This window comes from Pelodiscus sinensis, unplaced genomic scaffold (genome assembly GCF_049634645.1).
Source record: "Pelodiscus sinensis isolate JC-2024 unplaced genomic scaffold, ASM4963464v1 ctg98, whole genome shotgun sequence".
Classification (NCBI taxonomy): domain Eukaryota; kingdom Metazoa; phylum Chordata; order Testudines; family Trionychidae; genus Pelodiscus; species Pelodiscus sinensis.
Genome location: NW_027465895.1, coordinates 141,545 through 158,875, shown reverse-complemented (window position 1 = coordinate 158,875; position 17,331 = coordinate 141,545). Strand labels below are relative to the sequence as shown.

At 70.8% G+C, this 17,331-nt stretch overlaps 1 protein-coding gene across 1 annotated transcript; it reads right to left on the bottom strand.

The window, feature by feature from the left end:
* Positions 1 to 340: 340 nt before the first annotated feature.
* CD40 (CD40 molecule) lies at positions 341 to 17,092 on the bottom strand. Its single transcript, XM_075916195.1, has 9 exons — positions 16,964 to 17,092; positions 15,535 to 15,616; positions 14,878 to 15,003; positions 14,610 to 14,756; positions 10,284 to 10,377; positions 7,474 to 7,535; positions 7,038 to 7,133; positions 5,693 to 5,718; positions 341 to 4,611 (listed from the first exon to the last, which is right to left on the bottom strand). Exons 1-9 carry the CDS (start codon positions 17,003 to 17,005, stop codon positions 4,435 to 4,437), a joined length of 852 nt encoding a protein of 283 aa, XP_075772310.1. The 5' UTR covers positions 17,006 to 17,092; the 3' UTR covers positions 341 to 4,434.
* Between the last annotated feature and the right edge of the window lie 239 nt (positions 17,093 to 17,331).

Below are 17,331 nucleotides of genomic sequence, written 5' to 3'. Positions count from 1 at the left end.
GGGGACCCTGGGTTACAGAGCAGACCCCGCCCCGCTACGTCCCAGAGCCGCTCCCCTATGAGCTGCGCCGACAGGCGTCTGCCATGTGCCCCTGGGGTGGCCAGAGAGTTTCACAAAAAATACCGAACATGGCTGGAAAAAAAACAGTTGGGGGGGAAAAAAAAAAACCCCACAGTGACCGCAAATACCAGCCCAGATCCAGCCGCCTGGCAGCCCTACATGCCCCTCAGACCACACCTCGGCCTTCCCAGCTGAGCCCCCGGCGCTGGAGCTCCGCAGAGGGGCCCGTGCTGGCTGCCCAACCGGGCCAGTCGGGTACAAGCTGCTGGTTAACACCAGGTTACATAAAAGAGAAAGAACTTTTATTGTCAAAACAATACCCCAGTTACAAGCACGGTTGGAATGGCTAGATGGTCAGAGCCACCAAGTCATAAGGAGGATTCCCCCATGGGCCAAAACTTAGTTACAAGAGAGAAGAAAACCCATTTCTACCAGCACAGCCATCAGATCCAAATTCCCTAACCAGAAAACAAGGGATCCCTGCCCTCATTGGCAGGGATGTGGATCTGCTGCCTTTTCTGCCCCCCCCCCCCCCCCCCAGCCCTAGGACCCTCAGGCGCCCCGAGGCCTGGCAGCCTGGCCAGGGCTCCCCGGCTTTGCCTGCCCCCAGCCCTGCTCTGGGTCAGGAAGCCTCCAACTGGAGCAAGAGGGAGTCTTGAGTCTCCCCCCTGGCAGGAGCCCTTTTTTATCCAGCCGCAGCTGGGTCCTCCTTGGCTGCATCTGCCCCAGCTGCGGGCTCCACTCAGCCCTCCCCAGGGCTGCATTTAACCCTTAACGGGCCAGTGCGGGGCAGATGCCCCATCACACCCCTTGGCTACATATACACTGCAGGCTCTTTGCACAAGAATGGCTGTTCTCACGCAAAAACCTGCCGAGCGTCTACGCTGCACGCGTGTTCCTGCGCAAGTGGAGTTACAGGCCCGCGTCGGAAACCAGGGCGTGTTCCGGGAGAGTTATCCCTCTCCCCGCGAGAAATACGCCCTCCTGCGCAAGAGCTCCTCCACGCGCAGGCAGCGAGACAGGCAACAGGAATTTCTTGTGCAAGAAACCCCTCTGGCTAAAATGGCCACCAGAGCTTTCTTGTGCAAGAGAGCGTCCGCACGGCCATGGGCACCCTTGCGCGAAAGCACCTGGCCGTGTGGCCACACTCTTGCACAAGACCTTTTGCACAAGAACTTCTGCAAAACAGTCCTTGTGCAAGAAGCCTGCAGTGTAGACGCAGCCTTTTGTGTCATCGCTTGGCACTGCCTAGTCAGGGCTCATCCTGCCAGCCCAGAGCCCCCTCGCTGCCAGCCCAGAGCCCCCCTCGCTGCCAGCCCAGAGCCCCCCTCGCTGCCAGCCCAGCTCCCTGTAGCCCCCTCGCCGGCAGCCCAGCTCCCCGAGCCCCCTCGCTGCCCCCCGACCCCGGGGCTGAGGGCCAGGCCTGGGGGTGTGAGGGGCATGGAGCGAGGGATTCTTTCTCGTTGCTCGCTGACAGCCCCGGGCAGGAGCATGCACCTGGCCCAGCATGTGGCTCGGGGATTTTCACGGGCCCTGGCCCGGGAAGTGGGGTACTGGGGCAGCGCTGCAGCCTGCAGCCCCCTCGCTGCCAGCCCAGCTCCCCGAGCCCCCTCGCCGCCAGCCCAGCTCCCCGAGCCCCCTCGCTGCCAGCCCAGCCCCCTGCAGCCCCCTCGCCGCCAGCCCAGCTCCCTGCAGCCCCCTCGCCGCCAGCCCAGCTCCCCGAGCCCCCTCGCCGCCAGCCCAGCTCCCCGAGCCCCCTCGCTGCCAGCCCAGCCCCCTGCAGCCCCCTCGCCGCCAGCCCAGCTCCCTGCAGCCCCCTCGCCGCCAGCCCAGCTCCCTGCAGCCCCCTCGCTGCCAGCCCAGCTCCCCGAGCCCCCTCGCCGCCAGCCCAGCTCCCCGAGCCCCCTCGCTGCCAGCCCAGCCCCCTGCAGCCCCCTCGCCGCCAGCCCAGCTCCCTGCAGCCCCCTCACCGCCAGCCCAGCTCCCCGAGCCCCCTCGCCGCCAGCCCAGCTCCCCGAGCCCCCTCGCCGCCAGCCCAGCTCCCCGAGCCCCCTCGCCGCCAGCTCAGCCCCCTGCAGCCCCCTCGCCGCCAGCCCAGCTCCCCAAGCCCCCTCGCTGCCAGCCCAGCTCCCCAAGCCCCCTCACTGCCAGCCCAGCCCCCTGCAGCCCCCTCGCCGCCAGCCCAGCTCCTGCAGCCCCCTCGCCGCCAGCCCAGCTCCCTGCAGCCCCCTCGCCGCCAGCCCAGCTCCCCGAGCCCCCTCGCTGCCAGCCCAGCCCCCTGCAGACCCCTCGCCGCCAGCCCAGCCCCCTGCAGACCCCTCGCCGCCAGCCCAGCCCCCTGCAGCCCCCTCGCTGCCAGCCCAGCCCCCTGCAGCCCCCTCGCCGCCAGCCCAGCTCCCCGAGCCCCCTTGCTGCCAGCCCAGCCCCCTGCAGCCCCCTCGCCACCAGCCCAGCCCCCTCCACCCCCCCACCTTCCCTCTCAGCCTGAGCAACGTGCTCCCCCCAACTGCAGCTGTGTAATTAGTGACAGTCAATGTGGCCTCCTGGCGCCCCCCCACCCCCCGCGCACAGGGCACCCGCAGGCCGACCTCCGTTCCCCAGCAGCCGGCGAGGGGTTGGCCACAGGCGCTGCTTCCCGGCCAGGCACAGGAGACACAGAGGCCTGGACGCTGTGAGCGAGGGGCAGGTGCCAGGGCGCTGGGCTTTCAAGAGCAACTCTGGGCCCTGCAAGGCTTGCCAGCGGCAGCCAGCCAACCCGAACGCTCATCCCCATCTCCCCAGCGGGCCCTGCCCCCATCTCCCCAGGGGCCTCTGCCCCCCCATCTCCCCAGGGGCCTCTGCCCCCCCATCTCCCCAGCGGGCCCTGCCCCCCATCTCCCCAGCGGGCCCTGTCCCCCATCTCCCCAGGGGCCTCTGCCCCCCATCTCCCCAGGGGCCTCTGCCCCCCCATCTCCCCAGCGGGCCCTGCCCCCCATCTCCCCAGCGGGCCCTGTCCCCATCTCCCCAGGGGCCTCTGCCCCCCCATCTCCCCAGTGGGCCTTGCCCCCCATCTCCCCAGCGGGCCCTGTCCCCATCTCCCTCAGGGCCTCTGCCCCCCATCACCTCAGTGGGCCTCTGCCCCCCATCTCCCCAGCAGGCCCTGCCCCCCATCTCCCCAGTGGGCCCTGCCCCCATCTCCTCTGGCGCCTCTGCCCCCCATCTCCCCAGCAGGCAGTCTTTGCTGTTATCCCGGCCTCCGCGGGGGGTGGGGCGGGCTGTGTGGGGCCGTGAGGGAACGTGGCGCAGCGTGGGGGGGCGGCAGGGCCAGTCCCCAGAGCTGGCCTGGGTCTCACTGGCTCCTGGCAGCCCCCCGGCTGCCCTTTGTCTCTGGCACTGGCAACCACTGCTCCTGGCAGGGCCACCTGGGCTCCAGGGCTGCCCGGCTCCGTGCCAGGCCCTGCAAGTCCTAGCTCTGCCGCGTGAGTCCGGCCCCGGGGCGTGGAGGGGCCACCGGGTGACGCGGGGCTGTGTTGCCACTACACTGTTCTCCGCAAATTGTGAACGTCCCGGAACAGCCCGTCGTCCTCGCCGCCGCAGCCGCTCGCCTGCTCCCCCGCAGAAGAGCCGACGCCTTCCCTGGGCGCCCTGCAGCTTTGCCCAGATACCCGGGAGAACCCCGTAGTGCCCACGTAGCCTGGGCGGGAGGGGCTGCCGAGTGACTCCGCAAGGGAGGGGCCGCCGAGTGACTCCACGAGAGCCGGGCGGGTGGCCAGGAGAAGGACCCGTGAATAGCGGCCGTGTGCCAGCGCGTGCTGGAGCGTCACTGTTCCCGTTGTCACGGCGCCACAGCCCGGGGAGAGGAGCCGGTCCCGCGGAAATGTCAACCTGTCGGCAGCAAATAGGCCGGCTCCTCCCGAGGGCTGGCGGGGGGCTCAGCCCAGCGGCTCTCCTTCAGGGCAGCAGGGGGCAGCGTGGGCACACGTCCGCACACGTGTGGTGCACGGCCCTGCCCCGCGTGTGCACACGGCTGAGCGAGCGGGAGTGTGCTCACAGGGAGTGTGCGTGCACATTTGCGCATGCCTCGGTGCACAGAACAACCTTTATTCTGCACTTGGGCGGCCCAGGAGGAGAAGGCTGGCTCTTCCGCCGCACGCCGAGCGGTGAGTGCGCCATCACGTCCGGGCGTGGGGCGCAGCACGTCAGGCCGGCGCAGCAAGAGGCGGCCGGACGCTGGGGCTCCCTGCCGGCCCTGGCGCGAGTCCTTTCTGTGTGCGGTGAAACGGGGTCGGCCAGGGCCCCTGTGCGTGCCGGGAGTGCTTGGCCCATCGCGCTGCCCGCGGCCCAGAGCAGGGGCCTGGGTGCGCCGAGGGAGGCAGCTGCTCCCCACGCCAGGCCTCACAGCCGCTCCTGCTCCGAGATGCGACTCTCCTTGCCGTCCTCCTGCGCCACCGGCTGGCGCCCCATCAGGGTCTCCTGGACGGGGAAGTCCTGGCGCTCGTCATGCTCCTCGCACACCTCCTTGGCCGCCGGCGGCAGCAGCACGATCTCCACGGGCTCCGGCAGCTCCACAGCCTGCTGGGCAGTGGGGACAGGTGAGGGGAAGGTGGGGACAAGGTGGGGACAGAGGGGGCAGGTGAGGGGACAGTGGGGGCAAGTGGGGGCAGGTGGGGACAGGTGAGGGGAAGGTGGGGACAAGGTGGGGACAGTGGGGGCAAGTGGGGGCAGAGGGGGCAGGTGAGGGGACAGTGGGGGCAGAGGGGGCAGGTGGGGGGAAAAGGGGGGCAGGTGGGGGCAGGTGAGGGGACGGTGGGGGCAGAGGGGGCAAGAGGGGGCAGGTGAGGGGGCAGAGGGGGCAGGTGGGGGGACGGTGGGGGCAGAGGGGGCAGGTGGGGGGAAAGGGGGGGCAGGTGAGGGGACGGTGGGGGCAGAGGGGGCAGGTGGGGGGAAAGGGGGGGCAGGTGGGGGCAGGTGAGGGGACGGTGGGGGCAGAGGGGGCAGGTGAGGGGACTGGGGGCAGAGGGGGCAGGTGGGGGGAAAGGGGGGGCAGGTGAGGGGACGGTGGGGGCAGAGGGGACAAGTGGGGGGAAGGTGGGGGCAGAGGGGGCAGGTGGGGGGACGGTGGGGGCAGAGGGGGCAGGTGGGGGGAAAGGGGGGGCAGGTGAGGGGACTGGGGGCAGAGGGGGCAGGTGGGGGGAAAGGGGGGCAAGTGGGGGCAGGTGAGGGGACGGTGGGGGCAGAGGGGGCAGGTGGAGGGAAAGGGGGGGCAGGTGAGGGGACGGTGGGGGCAGAGGGGGCAGAGGGGGTCCTGCGGCAGCCCCTCCAACAGGCAGCGTGGGGCTGGTGAGCCCTTTGCCTTTGTTCAGGCTCCTGCTGCCCCCTGCTGGGCTGCTGCGGGATTCGAGGGGGGAGATGCAGGGACCCTGCCCCAGACTCCAGGAAGCCCCCCCCGTCTCTCCCCCCCCCCGTCACGGGGCGCCCTCAGGCAGGGCTGGGCCAGGGCCCAGGCTGCCTCCCTCCTCCCCTCTGGCCCAGTCAGTGGCCCCAGGGCCGAGCATCCGGCCTGTCCCTGGGGCCGGGAGGGGAGCCCCGCGTGGGGCCGGGTCCTGGCAGCTGCTTTCCCACCCCAGAAGTGGGGGCGGCGCCGGGCACCCACCTGCTTCTGCACCCACGGCCGGCAACCTAGACCAGGAACAGAGACGGGGGAGTGAGAGCCCCGGCCTGCCCAGCCCAGCCCCCCGCTCCTCCTGCCCCCCCCGGCCAGTCCCCCGCCCAGCGCCCCCCCAGTCCCACCCCCAGCCCAGCCCCCCGCTCCGCCTGCCCCCCGGCCAGTCCCCTGCCCAGCGCCCCCCCCAGTCCCACCCCCAGCCCAGCCCCCAGCTCCGCCTGCCCCCCCAGCCATTCCCCCCCAGCCCTGCCCCCCCGGCCAGTCCCCCGCCCAGCGCGCCCCCAGTCCCAGCCCAGCCCCCCGCTCCACCTGCCCCCCCAGCCATATCCCCCCCAGCCCTGCCCCCCTGGCCAGTCCCCCGCCCAGCGCCCCCCCGTCCCAGCCCAGCCCCCCACTCCGCCTGCCCCCCCAGCCATATCCCCCCCAGCCCTGCCCCCCCAGTCCCCCCCAGCCCTGCCCCCCGGCCAGTCCCCCGCCCAGCGCCCCCCCAGTCCCACCCCCAGCCCAGCCCCCCGCTCCACCTGCCCCCCCAGCCATTCCCCCCCCAGCCCTGCCCCCCCGGCCAGTCCCCCGCCCAGTGCGCCCCCAGCCCAGCCCCCCGCTCCACCTGCCCCCCCAGCCATATCCCCCCCAGCCCTGCCCCCCGGCCAGTCCCCCGCCCAGCGCCCCGCCAGTCCCACCCCCAGCCCAGCCCCCCGCTCCGCCTGCCCCCCCAGCCATTCCCCCCCCCAGCGCTGCCCCCCGGCCAGTCCCCCGCCCAGCGCCCCCCCAGTCCCACCCCCAGCCCAGCCCCCCGCTCCGCCTGCCCCCCCAGCCATTCCCCCCCCAGCCCTGCCCCCCGGCCAGTCCCCCGCCCAGCGCCCCCCCAGTCCCACCCCCAGCCCAGCCCCCCGCTCCTCCTGCCCCCCCGGCCAGTCCCCCGCCCAGCCCCCCCCAGTCCCACCCTCAGCCCCACCCCCTGCCCAGCCCAGCCCCCAGCCAGTCCCCCGCCAAGCACCCCCCTGCCAACCCTGCCCTCCCACCCAGCCCAGCACCCCGCCCAGCACCCCCCTGCCGCCCAGCCCAGCCCCCCCGCCCAGTGCCCCCCTGCCAACCCTGCCCGCCCAGCCCAGGCCCCCGCCCAGCGCCCCCCCGCCAACCCTGCCCCCTCGCCCAGCACCCCCCTGCTAACCCTGTCCCCCGGCCAGCCCAGACCCCTGCCCAGCACAGCCACCGGGGGGGCCACAGGAGGGAGCCGGCTGAGCTCTGCCGTGGTGCCCGTGTGCCCAGGGCGCTATGGGCAGGGAGCACTGGCGGGGTGCCCTGCGTGGGCCTGACGCCGCCCGGCGCTCACCTTTCCGACACAGGAGGAGGCCGAGCCCCACGAGGCAGGTGGTGGCCACAACGACGGGGATCAGCACCAGCGCCGGGGAGCGGCTGCGCCTGGGCTCTGGCGAGAGAGGAGGGGACGGCGACTGAGCCCTGCGCGCCAGCGCGACGCCCGCCCCCGGGGCACCCGCTGCTGGGGCCCTGGGTCTGCAGGGAAATGCAGCCAGCTCTGGGGGGCAGCGGCGGGGACCAGGGAGAACCCGGAGGGCAGCAGCCAGGACCCTGCGCTGGCAGGACGCACGGGGAGCCGGGCCCAGGGTGAGCATTGGGGCAGGTGGCACAAGGGGCCCGTGCCAGAGAGCTGGCGGGATCAGGCCCCAAGGGGCTCCCCCCCAAGGACCCCCAAATCCCCTCCCCCTGCCGCCTGTGCCCCCTGGCAGGGCCCGGAGCTCGGCACTCACCACAAAGCACGTCCACGCGGCTCGTCCCGTTGGCCTTCACCAGCAGCCCCTGCGCCTCGCAGCTGCAGAGACGGCAGAGCCGGGTCAGGCCCGGAGCCAGGGCAACCGCGCACCTGCCCGCGGGCAGCAGCTGTGAACGGGCGGGGGGCTCCCCTGGTGCCTATGGGGGCCATGTGGGGCCAGCTCCGCCCCCCCAGTGCCTATGGGGGCCATGCGGGGCCAGCTCCGCCCCCCGGTGCCTATGGGGGCCATGCGGGGCCAGCTCCGCCCCCCGGTGCCTATGGGGGCCATGCGGGGCCAGCTCCGCCCCCCGGTGCCTATGGGGGCCATGTGGGGCCAGCTCCGCCCCCCCCCATGCGGGGCCAGCTCCGCCCCCCCCCCATGCGGGGCCAGCTCCGCCCCCCGGTGCCTATGGGGGCCATGCGGGGCCAGCTCCGCCCCCCGGTGCCTATAGGGGCCATGCGGGGCCAGCTCCGCCCCCCGGTGCCTATGGGGGCCATGTGGGGCCAGCTCCGCCCCCCGGTGCCTATGGGGGCCATGCGGGGCCAGCTCCGCCCCCCCCCGGTGCCTATGGGGGCCATGCGGGGCCAGCTCCGCCCCCCCCCGGTGCCTATGGGGGCCATGCGGGGCCAGCTCCGCCCCCCCCCGGTGCCTATGGGGGCCATGCGGGGCCAGCTCTGCCCCCCGGTGCCTATGGGGGCCATGCGGGGCCAGCTCTGCCCCCCGGTGCCTATGGGGGCCATGCGGGGCCAGCTCTGCCCCCCGGTGCCTATGGGGGCCATGTGGGGTCATTTTCTGCCCCCGGTGCCTATGGGGGCCATGCGGGGCCAGCTCCGCCCCCCGGTGCCTATAGGGGCCATGCGGGGCCAGCTCTGCCCCCCGGTGCCTATGGGGGCCATGCGGGGCCAGCTCCGCCCCCCGGTGCCTATGGGGGCCATGTGGGGTCATTTTCTGCCCCCGGTGCCTATGGGGGCCATGCGGGGCCAGCTCTGCCCCCCCGGTGCCTATGGGGGCCATGCGGGGCCAGCTCCGCCCCCCGGTGCCTATGGGGGCCATGCGGGGTCATTTTCTGCCCCCGGTGCCTATGGGGGCCATGCGGGGCCAGCTCCGCCCCCCCCGGTGCCTATGGGGGCCATGCGGGGCCAGCTCCGCCCCCCGGTGCCTATGGGGGCCATGTGGGGTCATTTTCTGCCCCCGGTGCCTATGGGGGCCATGCGGGGCCAGCTCCGCCCCCCGGTGCCTATGGGGGCCAGCTCCGCCCCCCCCCCGGTGCTTATGGGGGCCATGCGGGGCCAGCTCCGCCCCCCGGTGCCTATGGGGGCCATGCGGGGCCAGCTCCGCCCCCTGGGGACTATGGGGCCCGTGTGTCTCCGCCGTGCAGCGCAGGCGGCCAGGCTGAGGGGAGGGATCCCGTGCGGAGGCGCCGCAGGCAGGGCAGGCAGCCAGAGGGGCAGGAGGGAGGGGCGTGGGGGAGGGGGGCTGCAGCACCCCGGGTAGGAAGCGGTTTCCAGTTTGGCTCAGTGGCTCTCAGCCAACCTCACAGGGGGCTCTGACCCTGCACCCCCCCACTCCTCACGTCACCCCCAGGGCCCCGGCACAGCTCCTGCCCCCGCCCCTGTCACCCCCCAGGGCCCCGGCACAGCTCCTGCCCCCGCCCCTGTCACCCCCCAGGGCCCCGGCACAGCTCCTGCCCCCGCCCCCGTCACCCCCCAGGGCCCCTGCCACAGCTCCTGCCCCCGCCCCCGTCACCCCCCAGGGCCCCGGCACAGCTCCTGCCCCCGCCCCTGTCACCCCCCAGGGCCCCTGCCACAGCTCCTGCCCCCGCCCCCCGTGTCACCCCCCAGAGAACCTGCCACAGCTCCTGCCCCCGCCCCCGTCACCCCCCAGGGCCCCGGCACAGCTCCTGCCCCCGCCCCCGTCACCCCCCAGGGCCCCTGCCACAGCTCCTGCCCCCGCCCCCCGTGTCACCCCCCAGAGAACCTGCCACAGCTCCTGCCCCCGCCCCCCGTCACCCCCCAGAGAACCTGCCACAGCTCCTGCCCCCGCCCCCCCGTGTCACCCCCCCAGGGCCCCTGCCACAGCTCCTGCCCCCGCCCCCCGTGTCACCCCCCCAGGGCCCCTGCCACAGCTCCTGCCCCTGCCCCCGTGTCACCCCCCCAGGGCCCCTGCCACAGCTCCTGCCCCCGCCCCCCCGTGTCACCCCCCCAGGGCCCCTGCCACAGCTCCTGCCCCCGCCCCCCGTGTCACCCCCCCAGGGCCCCTGCCACAGCTCCTGCCCCCGCCCCCGTGTCACCCCCCCAGGGCCCCTGCCACAGCTCCTGCCCCCGCCCCCGTGTCACCCCCCCCAGAGACCCTGCCACAGCTCCTGCCCCCGCCCCCCGTGTCACCCCTCCCGGGCCCCTGCCACAGCTCCTGCCCCCGCCCCCCGTGTCACCCCTCCCGGGCCCCTGCCACAGCTCCTGCCCCCGCCCCCCGTGTCACCCCCCCCCAGGGCCCCTGCCACAGCTCCTGCCCCCGCCCCCCGTGTCACCCCTCCCGGGCCCCTGCCACAGCTCCTGCCCCCGCCCCCCGTGTCACCCCCCCAGAGACCCTGCCACAGCTCCTGCCCCCGCCCCCCGTGTCACCCCCCCCAGGGCCCCTGCCACAGCTCCTGCCCCCGCCCCCCGTGTCACCCCCCCAGGGCCCCTGCCACAGCTCCTGCCCCCGTCCCCCGTCACCCCCCAGAGACCCTGCCACAGCTGTTGCCCCTGCCCCCGTGTCACCCCGTCAGGGCCCCGGGGGAGTGGGGCCGGAGGGCCGTGCCATTGTACCTGGTCCAGCGGCGGCAGGGCTCGGAGGCGGAGGAGTTGCTGGAGAAGTAGCCGTGTGCACACGGCTCACAGACAGTGTCCGAGGAGATGTTGGCTGGAAAGGAGCAGAGTGCGCCATGAGCAGAGCGGGGCGCAGTGCCAGGGCAGGGCGCCATGGGGGGGTGCAGTGTCAGGGAAGGGCGGGGCAGGGCGCCATGGGGGGGGTGCAGTGCCAGGGGAGGGCGGGGCAGGGCGCCATGGGGGGGTGCAGTGCCAGGGGAGGGCGGGGCAGGGCGCCATGGGGGGGCGCAGTGTCAGGGGAGGGCGGGGCAGGGCGCCATGGGGGGGGTGCAGTGCCAGGGGAGGGCGGGGCAGGGCGCCATGGGGGGGTGCAGTGCCAGGGGAGGGCGGGGCAGGGCGCCATGGGGGGGTGCAGTGCCAGGGGAGGGCGGGGCAGGGCGCCATGGGTGGTGCAGTGTCAGGGAAGGGCGGGGCAGAGCACCATGGGGGGGGTGCAGTGCCAGGGGAGGGCGGGGCAGGGCGCCATGGGGGGTGCAATGCCGGGGGAGGGCGGGGCAGGGTGCCATGGGCGGGGCGCAGTGCCAGAGGAGGGCGGGGCAGGGCGCCATGGGGGGTGCAATGCCGGGGGAGGGCGGGGCAGGGCGCCATGGGGGGGCGCAGTGCCAGAGGAGGGCGGGTCGGGGTGCCATGGGCGGGGCGCAGTGCCAGAGGAGGGCGGGGCAGGGCGCCATGGGGGGTGCAATGCCGGGGGAGGGCGGGGCAGGGTGCCACGGGCGGGGCGCAGTGTCAGGGGAGGGCGGGGCAGGGTGCCATGGGCGGGGCGCAGTGCCAGAGGAGGGCGGGTCGGGGTGCCACGGGCGGGGCGCAGTGTCAGGGGAGGGCGGGGCAGGGCGCCATGGGGGGTGCAATGCCGGGGGAGGGCGGGTCGGGGTGCCGTGGGTGGGGCGCAGTGTCGGGGGAGGGCGGGTCGGGGTGCCGTGTGGGGGAGGGCGGGTGTTATGTGGGGGGGGCTGTCTACTCTGCAGACCCTGGGCCCACGCTGTGGGGCGTTCAGTGGGGCTGCCCCCTGCTGGCCGGTGTCTGTAGCACTGCCTGGGGGGTGCCCCAGCACCAGCCACAGACAATGGCCAGTCTGGGCTGGGCAGCCATGAAGAGGACACACTGAGCCGAGTGCTGCGTTGTCACGTTTGTGTCTGCTGGGGAGGAGGATGCTGTGACTTGGGTAGATCCAGGCAGTGTCTGGCCAGAACCCCAGAGACCGGTCAGTGGGGACACTGATATTGTGCCTGATGCTGCTGTGTTGCTGGAAGAGGGGGGAGTGACTCTGTGGGACCAGGGTGACCCCTTAGCCCAGGCACAAGGAGAGAATGAGGGCGTGTTAACTCTGGAGCCTAATGATGGTGTGGACGTTTACAGCCATCTAGAGCGCTGCAAAGGGGGAGAAGGTGCCTCTGACCCTGTCTCTTGTGGGTCTGTCTGTGTGCCTGAGAGGGGATTGTCTGTGAATCCGCCTGAGGGGCCAGAGATGACTCGGGGAGTAAGGGAATTGCAGGAGGAATTGGTTGGGGCTCAGCAGGGCAAGGCTGCTGCAGAGCCAGGGAAGGGTGAACTGCTGCCTAAGGAAGCTCATAGGGAGGAGAGTCCTGGCAGTGCTTGTAGCAAGCAGTTTGCTGTGACTGAGGGAGGTGACAGGGCCTTGCTGGGAGAAGGCATTCAGGAGAAAGCTCTGCCTGTAAGGGGCAGTGGCTTGTTGTGTGAGGCACTTGTTTTGGTGCCTGACAGACAGAACTTGTCTGTTAGCAGTGACTCCACTGAAGTGGGTTTAGGGAAACCCAGTGTGGATGGTGGTGGAGAGGTCTCGGAGGGACTGAGGGTTGTTCCAGAGGAGGCAGGAACATCCAGAGAATTGGAGCAGGCTGCTAACCCAGTGACTGTGGGTGACCAGCTTGCTGGGAAGTCAGTGTGTGTGGGACAGGATTGTTCCCAGGTGAATGAGGAGAGTGGGAAGTTAGTGTCTCAGATTCAGGAGAAGGGCTGGGTAGCTAAGTATGCAGAGCAGAACAGCTGTGTGGTCACTCTCCCTAGGATGCAGGAGATGGCAGTTACGCTCCCATCTCTGGACATGGTGGACACTCATACTCAATCAGGGAGGTTGATATCTGGTTCCATGTGGAAACAGAGGTTGGAGAGGGACAGAGGAGAGACTTGGGAGTCTACAGCTCACTGCTGTTACCCCACTGAGTGGGGGAAGGGGGAGAATTCCAGGGCCATTGTGAGCCAGGGAGTCACGCCCAGCCAGCCCTTTGTCTTGGTCTGGCCAGAGGTTTCAGGCCTGGAGCCCACAGGACAAGGGGGAGGGGCAGGACTTGCTTTGGCCAAGAAGATTTGCAGGTTAAACCTGAAGGGCCAAAACTACAATGGTGTGGGGCCAGAGAAGGGGCCTGATGGGGAATTTCAGTATACACCTGAGATAGGATTGTTCTTGTTACTGATGTTAATTCTTGTAACCAATGGATTATTGTTGCAGAGAATTGTAGAGGTATACAATGGGCATGATCCTATGGAAATACCATGTGATCTGTCTGGAGATGTACCGAACGACAGCCGGTATGTAAGGGGACAGTGTGATATTGGAACTTATTACAGGACAAAAAAGGTTCCAGCCAGAAGGTCCTGTGTGAAAAGGGAAACTGAGGCACGCCACCATTCTGTTTTCATGGCTAAGTGCAAAAATGCCTTCACTATTTGGGATGGGAATACCTGCATTCACACAATGTTAATTGTGGTTCAGAGAGTTGCCAGAGCTGGCCTAGATAAAGTCACTACTTTCTTCAGCTCGGGGCAAAATCATCTCATACGCTGATCCAGCTCTGTGCTGTTGTTTCCAACATTGGGTTAGAACACCTGATGAGACAGAGCCAAAGCATGGGGGGGGGGGGCCTGTGATGCCCTCAGTGATGTTACTGGCATCACTTCCTGCATCAATTTTGCGTTGGGGGTGTCACGTTGCTGAATTGGAGGGAAGCAGCCAGGTCACTGCTGGCCCCAAAAATGGTATAAAAGGGGCCATGTGGGGTGCTGAATAGAAGCTCACTGTCTGCTAATCCTATGGACACTGGTCATGTGACTGTAGAATGTGTGTGTGTGGAGTTAGGAATCTGTAATCTGTGTGGAGACTGAATATTTCCCTGCATGTGGTTGAGCATTGGGCAGAGCCCGGCCTATGGACATGCTAATCAGCGAGGCCCTGTGGGACAATGGCTCTCAATGGGCCAAGGACACACAGAATGAGGGTTGACTCCTGAGGGCTGCCAGCAGGGAACACAGAGATTGGCCTCTGGCCAGGTGACCTGCTGCAGCCAAGAAGAGGCCAGGAAGGAGGGATAAATAGGCCATGTGGTGGTCTTCATTTTTGTCTTCAGCTCAGCACTTCATCCCAGAGGCAGCACTGCAGGGATTGAAGAGCCCGGAAGACCTGTGAACCCATCCTGATCGTAGGATGCGCAACAAGGACTTTTAAACCAGCAGCTGCAACATCTCTGCTAGAGCCTGCATCGAGGACTGGGAGATTCGGTGCATGTAATGTACTATCCTTTAACAAACTTGCTCTCATGCTTTTCTTTCTTGTGATAATAAACCTTTAGATATAGATTCTAAAGGATTGGCCCAGCGTGATTTGTGGGTAAGGTCCAGAGGGTAAATTGACCAGGGATCTGTGGCTGGTTTCTTGGAACCGGACAGGACTTGTTCGGGGTAGGTGGGATTGGGTGCTAGGACCCCCCACTGGTGTATGAGGCCCGGGGCCACCTGGGGCACGGATATTGCTGGGGTGTCGGAGGGGTTTTGCTCAGGAGGCTTCAGGCAGGCTGCTGAAGCGCTCTGTGGGACTGGTTTGTGGCCTGTTTGGAGAGGTCACCAGTCTGGGGGCTGTAAGGAGCCCTGGATTTGAGCAATTCGCCCTGAGTGGACACCCTCAGCTGTGCTCAAACCGGCCTGGTCCATCACATGTGTTCAGGTGAGGGCGGGCAGGGCGCAGTGCCAGGGGAGGGCGGGGCGGGGCGCCATGCAGGGGAGGGCGGGGCAGGGCACCATGCAGGGGAGGGCGGGGCAGGGCCTAGCTCCCAAAGCCCTTGGACAGCGGCATCTGGGGATGACGCATGGAGTGGTTGCAGCCTGTACCCATCTCCCCTGGGTGCCCCATGCCAGGGCAGGCTTTGGCAGGTCTCGGGGGCAGCCTCGGTGGGGCTCGCATGGGGCTGGGTGCCCCTCGGGCTGTGCTGGGTCCCGGCTGGGACGCGCTCTGTCTGGCTCCGAGCACCACCTCACCTATGTGAGCGACTCCGTGGCCCGGCTGGCAGGCAGAGATGGGCAGGCAGGTCTGGCACTCGTGGGAGGAGCAGAACGTCCCCAGCTCGCACTCGCACTTGGTGTCGCTCTGCGCGTCCCCGGGGAGCCGCAGGACCAGCTTCGCGTCTGGGCAAAGGGGCGAGACACAGGTCAGCTGTAGGGCCCGGGGGCTGAGCCAACAGTGGGGGGGGCCTGAGCATTACTCGGGGGCGGTTTACCCCAGGGAGGAGACCCCCAAGGCACCTACTGGGGTCGCAGTATCTGTGGGGCGAGCAGTGTCTCTCCTTCGTCCAGCCAGGCTGGAAGTGCTTCGACTCGCACGCTGCGCACACGGACTCCCTCTCCGCCGTGCAGTCAGACTGCAGCTTGTAGCCTGCAACGCGGCGCACGGCCTGTTACTGGGGGGCGGGGCGGGGGGCAGCCCCCAGAGAACAAGGGCCCCACATGGCCAGGCCCTGCCCCACCACCTCCTGCACGCGCCCTGAAGGGAGGGACGCCGGCTGCCCCGGCCCTGCCCCCCCTGCACACGCCCTGGAGGGAGGGACGCCGGCTGCCCCTGGCCCTGCCCCCCCTGCACACGCCCCAGAGGGAGGGACGCCGGCTGCCCCAGCCCTGCCCCCCCTGCACACGCCCCAGAGGGAGGGACGCCGGCTGCCCCGGCCCTGCCCCCGCTGCACACGCCCCAGAGGGAGGGACGCCGGCTGCCCCAGCCCTGCCCCCCCTGCACACGCCCCAGAGGGAGGGACGCCGGCTACCCCAGCCCTGCCCCCCCTGCACACACCCCGGAGGGAGGGACGCCGGCTGCCCCCGGCCCTGCCCCCCTGCACGCGCCCCGGAGCAGATCAAGGCTGCGGCCCCAGCCCGGCTCTGGGGTGGCTGCCTGGGGCGCGACACGGCTCCGTACCTGGCCTGCAGCGGCTGCAGCACGTGCCCTGGTGCTCGTATTGCTGCAGGTTGCAGTCCAAGGCGCTGACAGACGCCCAGTGCTGGAAGAGAGGAGAGCGGCGAGCTCAGGCGGGCCAGGACCCCCCCTTCTTCCTGCCCCCTGGCTCCCACAGGCTCTGCCCAGCCTCTGCGTCCCCGGCGCTCCCAGACGCAGCTGCCTGCCGGCGCCCGCTGGAACCACAACGGGACCCTGGCGCCCCGGTGCCCTGCCTCCCCCGCGCCAGGGCGACGCCGGGCACCGCTGACAGGACCGGGACCCCGGCTGCCCTGCCCGCGGGCTGCCAGCTGCCCTCCCTGCCGCAGGGCCGAGCCACGGATGGACACGGGGCGGTGCTGGGAGGAGCCTGTGGGCTCTGGGGAGCCCCCTCCCCCACCGGGACGTGCCCCAGCCCTGCATGGGCAGCGCGGCCGCTCTCAGGGCAGGGGCCCGGTGCTGCCGCCGGTCGCTCTCGGAGAGCCGGGCTTGGGGCTTCCAGGGGCGGCGCGGAGCCCGACGGTGCCGTCCCACGTCCCTAGCGGGCTGGGGAACCAGCCCCTCCGCCCTGCAGGCCTGGCCTGGCGCCCCGGGAACTGGGCGGGAACCCTGGAGCGCAGGTCCTGTGCCGAGAGGCAGGAAGGGCCAGCCGGCTCCCGCGCCCCGGCTCACGCTGCATGCCCAGGGCCTGGCGCGCGCTCAGCTGCAACCGGCGACGCTGGGCGCCCGCGGCCAGTGCCCTGCTGCCTCCGGGCTGCCCTTCCGCCCTGGCCGGCCGGCGCGCTCCCCGCCCGGGACCCAGCCCTGCCCCTGCGCCCTGCCCCTGGCCTGCTCCCTGGGGCTCCCTGGGGCTCCCTGGCCGGAGCTGGGCTGGGCTGGTCTTGCTCTGTCTCCGGGGCTTGCTCCAGCCCCCTACTTCAGAAAGAAAGTGAAAGCGAAGCCTTGGGCCTCACCCAGGGAGCAGGCGGGGGCCTGGCCCCAGCTCTGGCTGGGCCCTTTGCCTGGGCAGTGGGGGCCCCAGGCCCTGCCCGCCCCCCCTGCGTCCCCGTCCCACCCGGGCTGCCAGGCAGCAGGGCAGAGCGGCCGGGGCCGGGAAATCCAAGAGAATGAAGGGAAATTCCCAGCCACAGAAATGAGGAACCAGCCACCTGGCAGGGAGCCGACTGCAGCCAGCCCGCGTCCCCCCCGCCGGCCCCCGTGTGCTCAGCGCCCGGGCCTGACCCCCGCCGGCCCCCCCTCCCCGGGGCCTGGGCTGGCACCGGGCTGGCGGGCGCTCTGCCGGCGGGGGGGAGGTGGCGCGGTGCCAGCCCCCGGCTGCCCGGGCAGGGAGTTGGCTCCGAGGAGGCAGAGGGGCGCCGGGAGCCCAGCCGGGCCAGGCTTGCAGCGGGCGGCGCCGGGCGAGGGCAGCACTCACCCAGAGCAGGCAGCCCCCGAGCAGGCAGAGCAGGCCGGCCATGGCGCAGCTGGACCGTCCAGGCTGCGGGGAGGGGACCGGCCAGCTGCTATAAACTCCAGCCCTCGAACCGCCCAGGAAGGGGGCTGGGCCGCCCCTCCCCGAGCAGCCAAACTCCTCCCAGGACTTCCCCGGCCAGCCTGCAGGGCTCTGGGCCTGGCTCTCTGCGCCCCAGCCGGGGGCAGGGAGGGGTGCAGACGGGGCGAGGGGCACAGACGGGCAAGGGGGTGCAGATGGAGTAAGGGGGCACAGACGGGGTAAGGGGGCACAGACATGGGTGAGGGGCGCAGACGGGGCGAGGGGCACAGACGGGCAAGGGGGCGCAGACG

Excerpts from the sequence above, each read along its gene's own strand:
- CD40 (XM_075916195.1), bottom strand. The coding sequence starts at position 17,005 with ATGGCCGGCCTGCTCTGCCTGCTCGGGGGCTGCCTGCTCTGG. Across the intron at positions 15,004-15,534 it reads CTGCAGCCGCTGCAGGCCAG|GCTACAAGCTGCAGTCTGAC; the intron begins GTACGGAGCCGT and ends GCCGCGTTGCAG. Across the intron at positions 7,134-7,473 it reads CCGCGTGGACGTGCTTTGTG|AGCCCAGGCGCAGCCGCTCC; the intron begins GTGAGTGCCGAG and ends CTCTCTCGCCAG.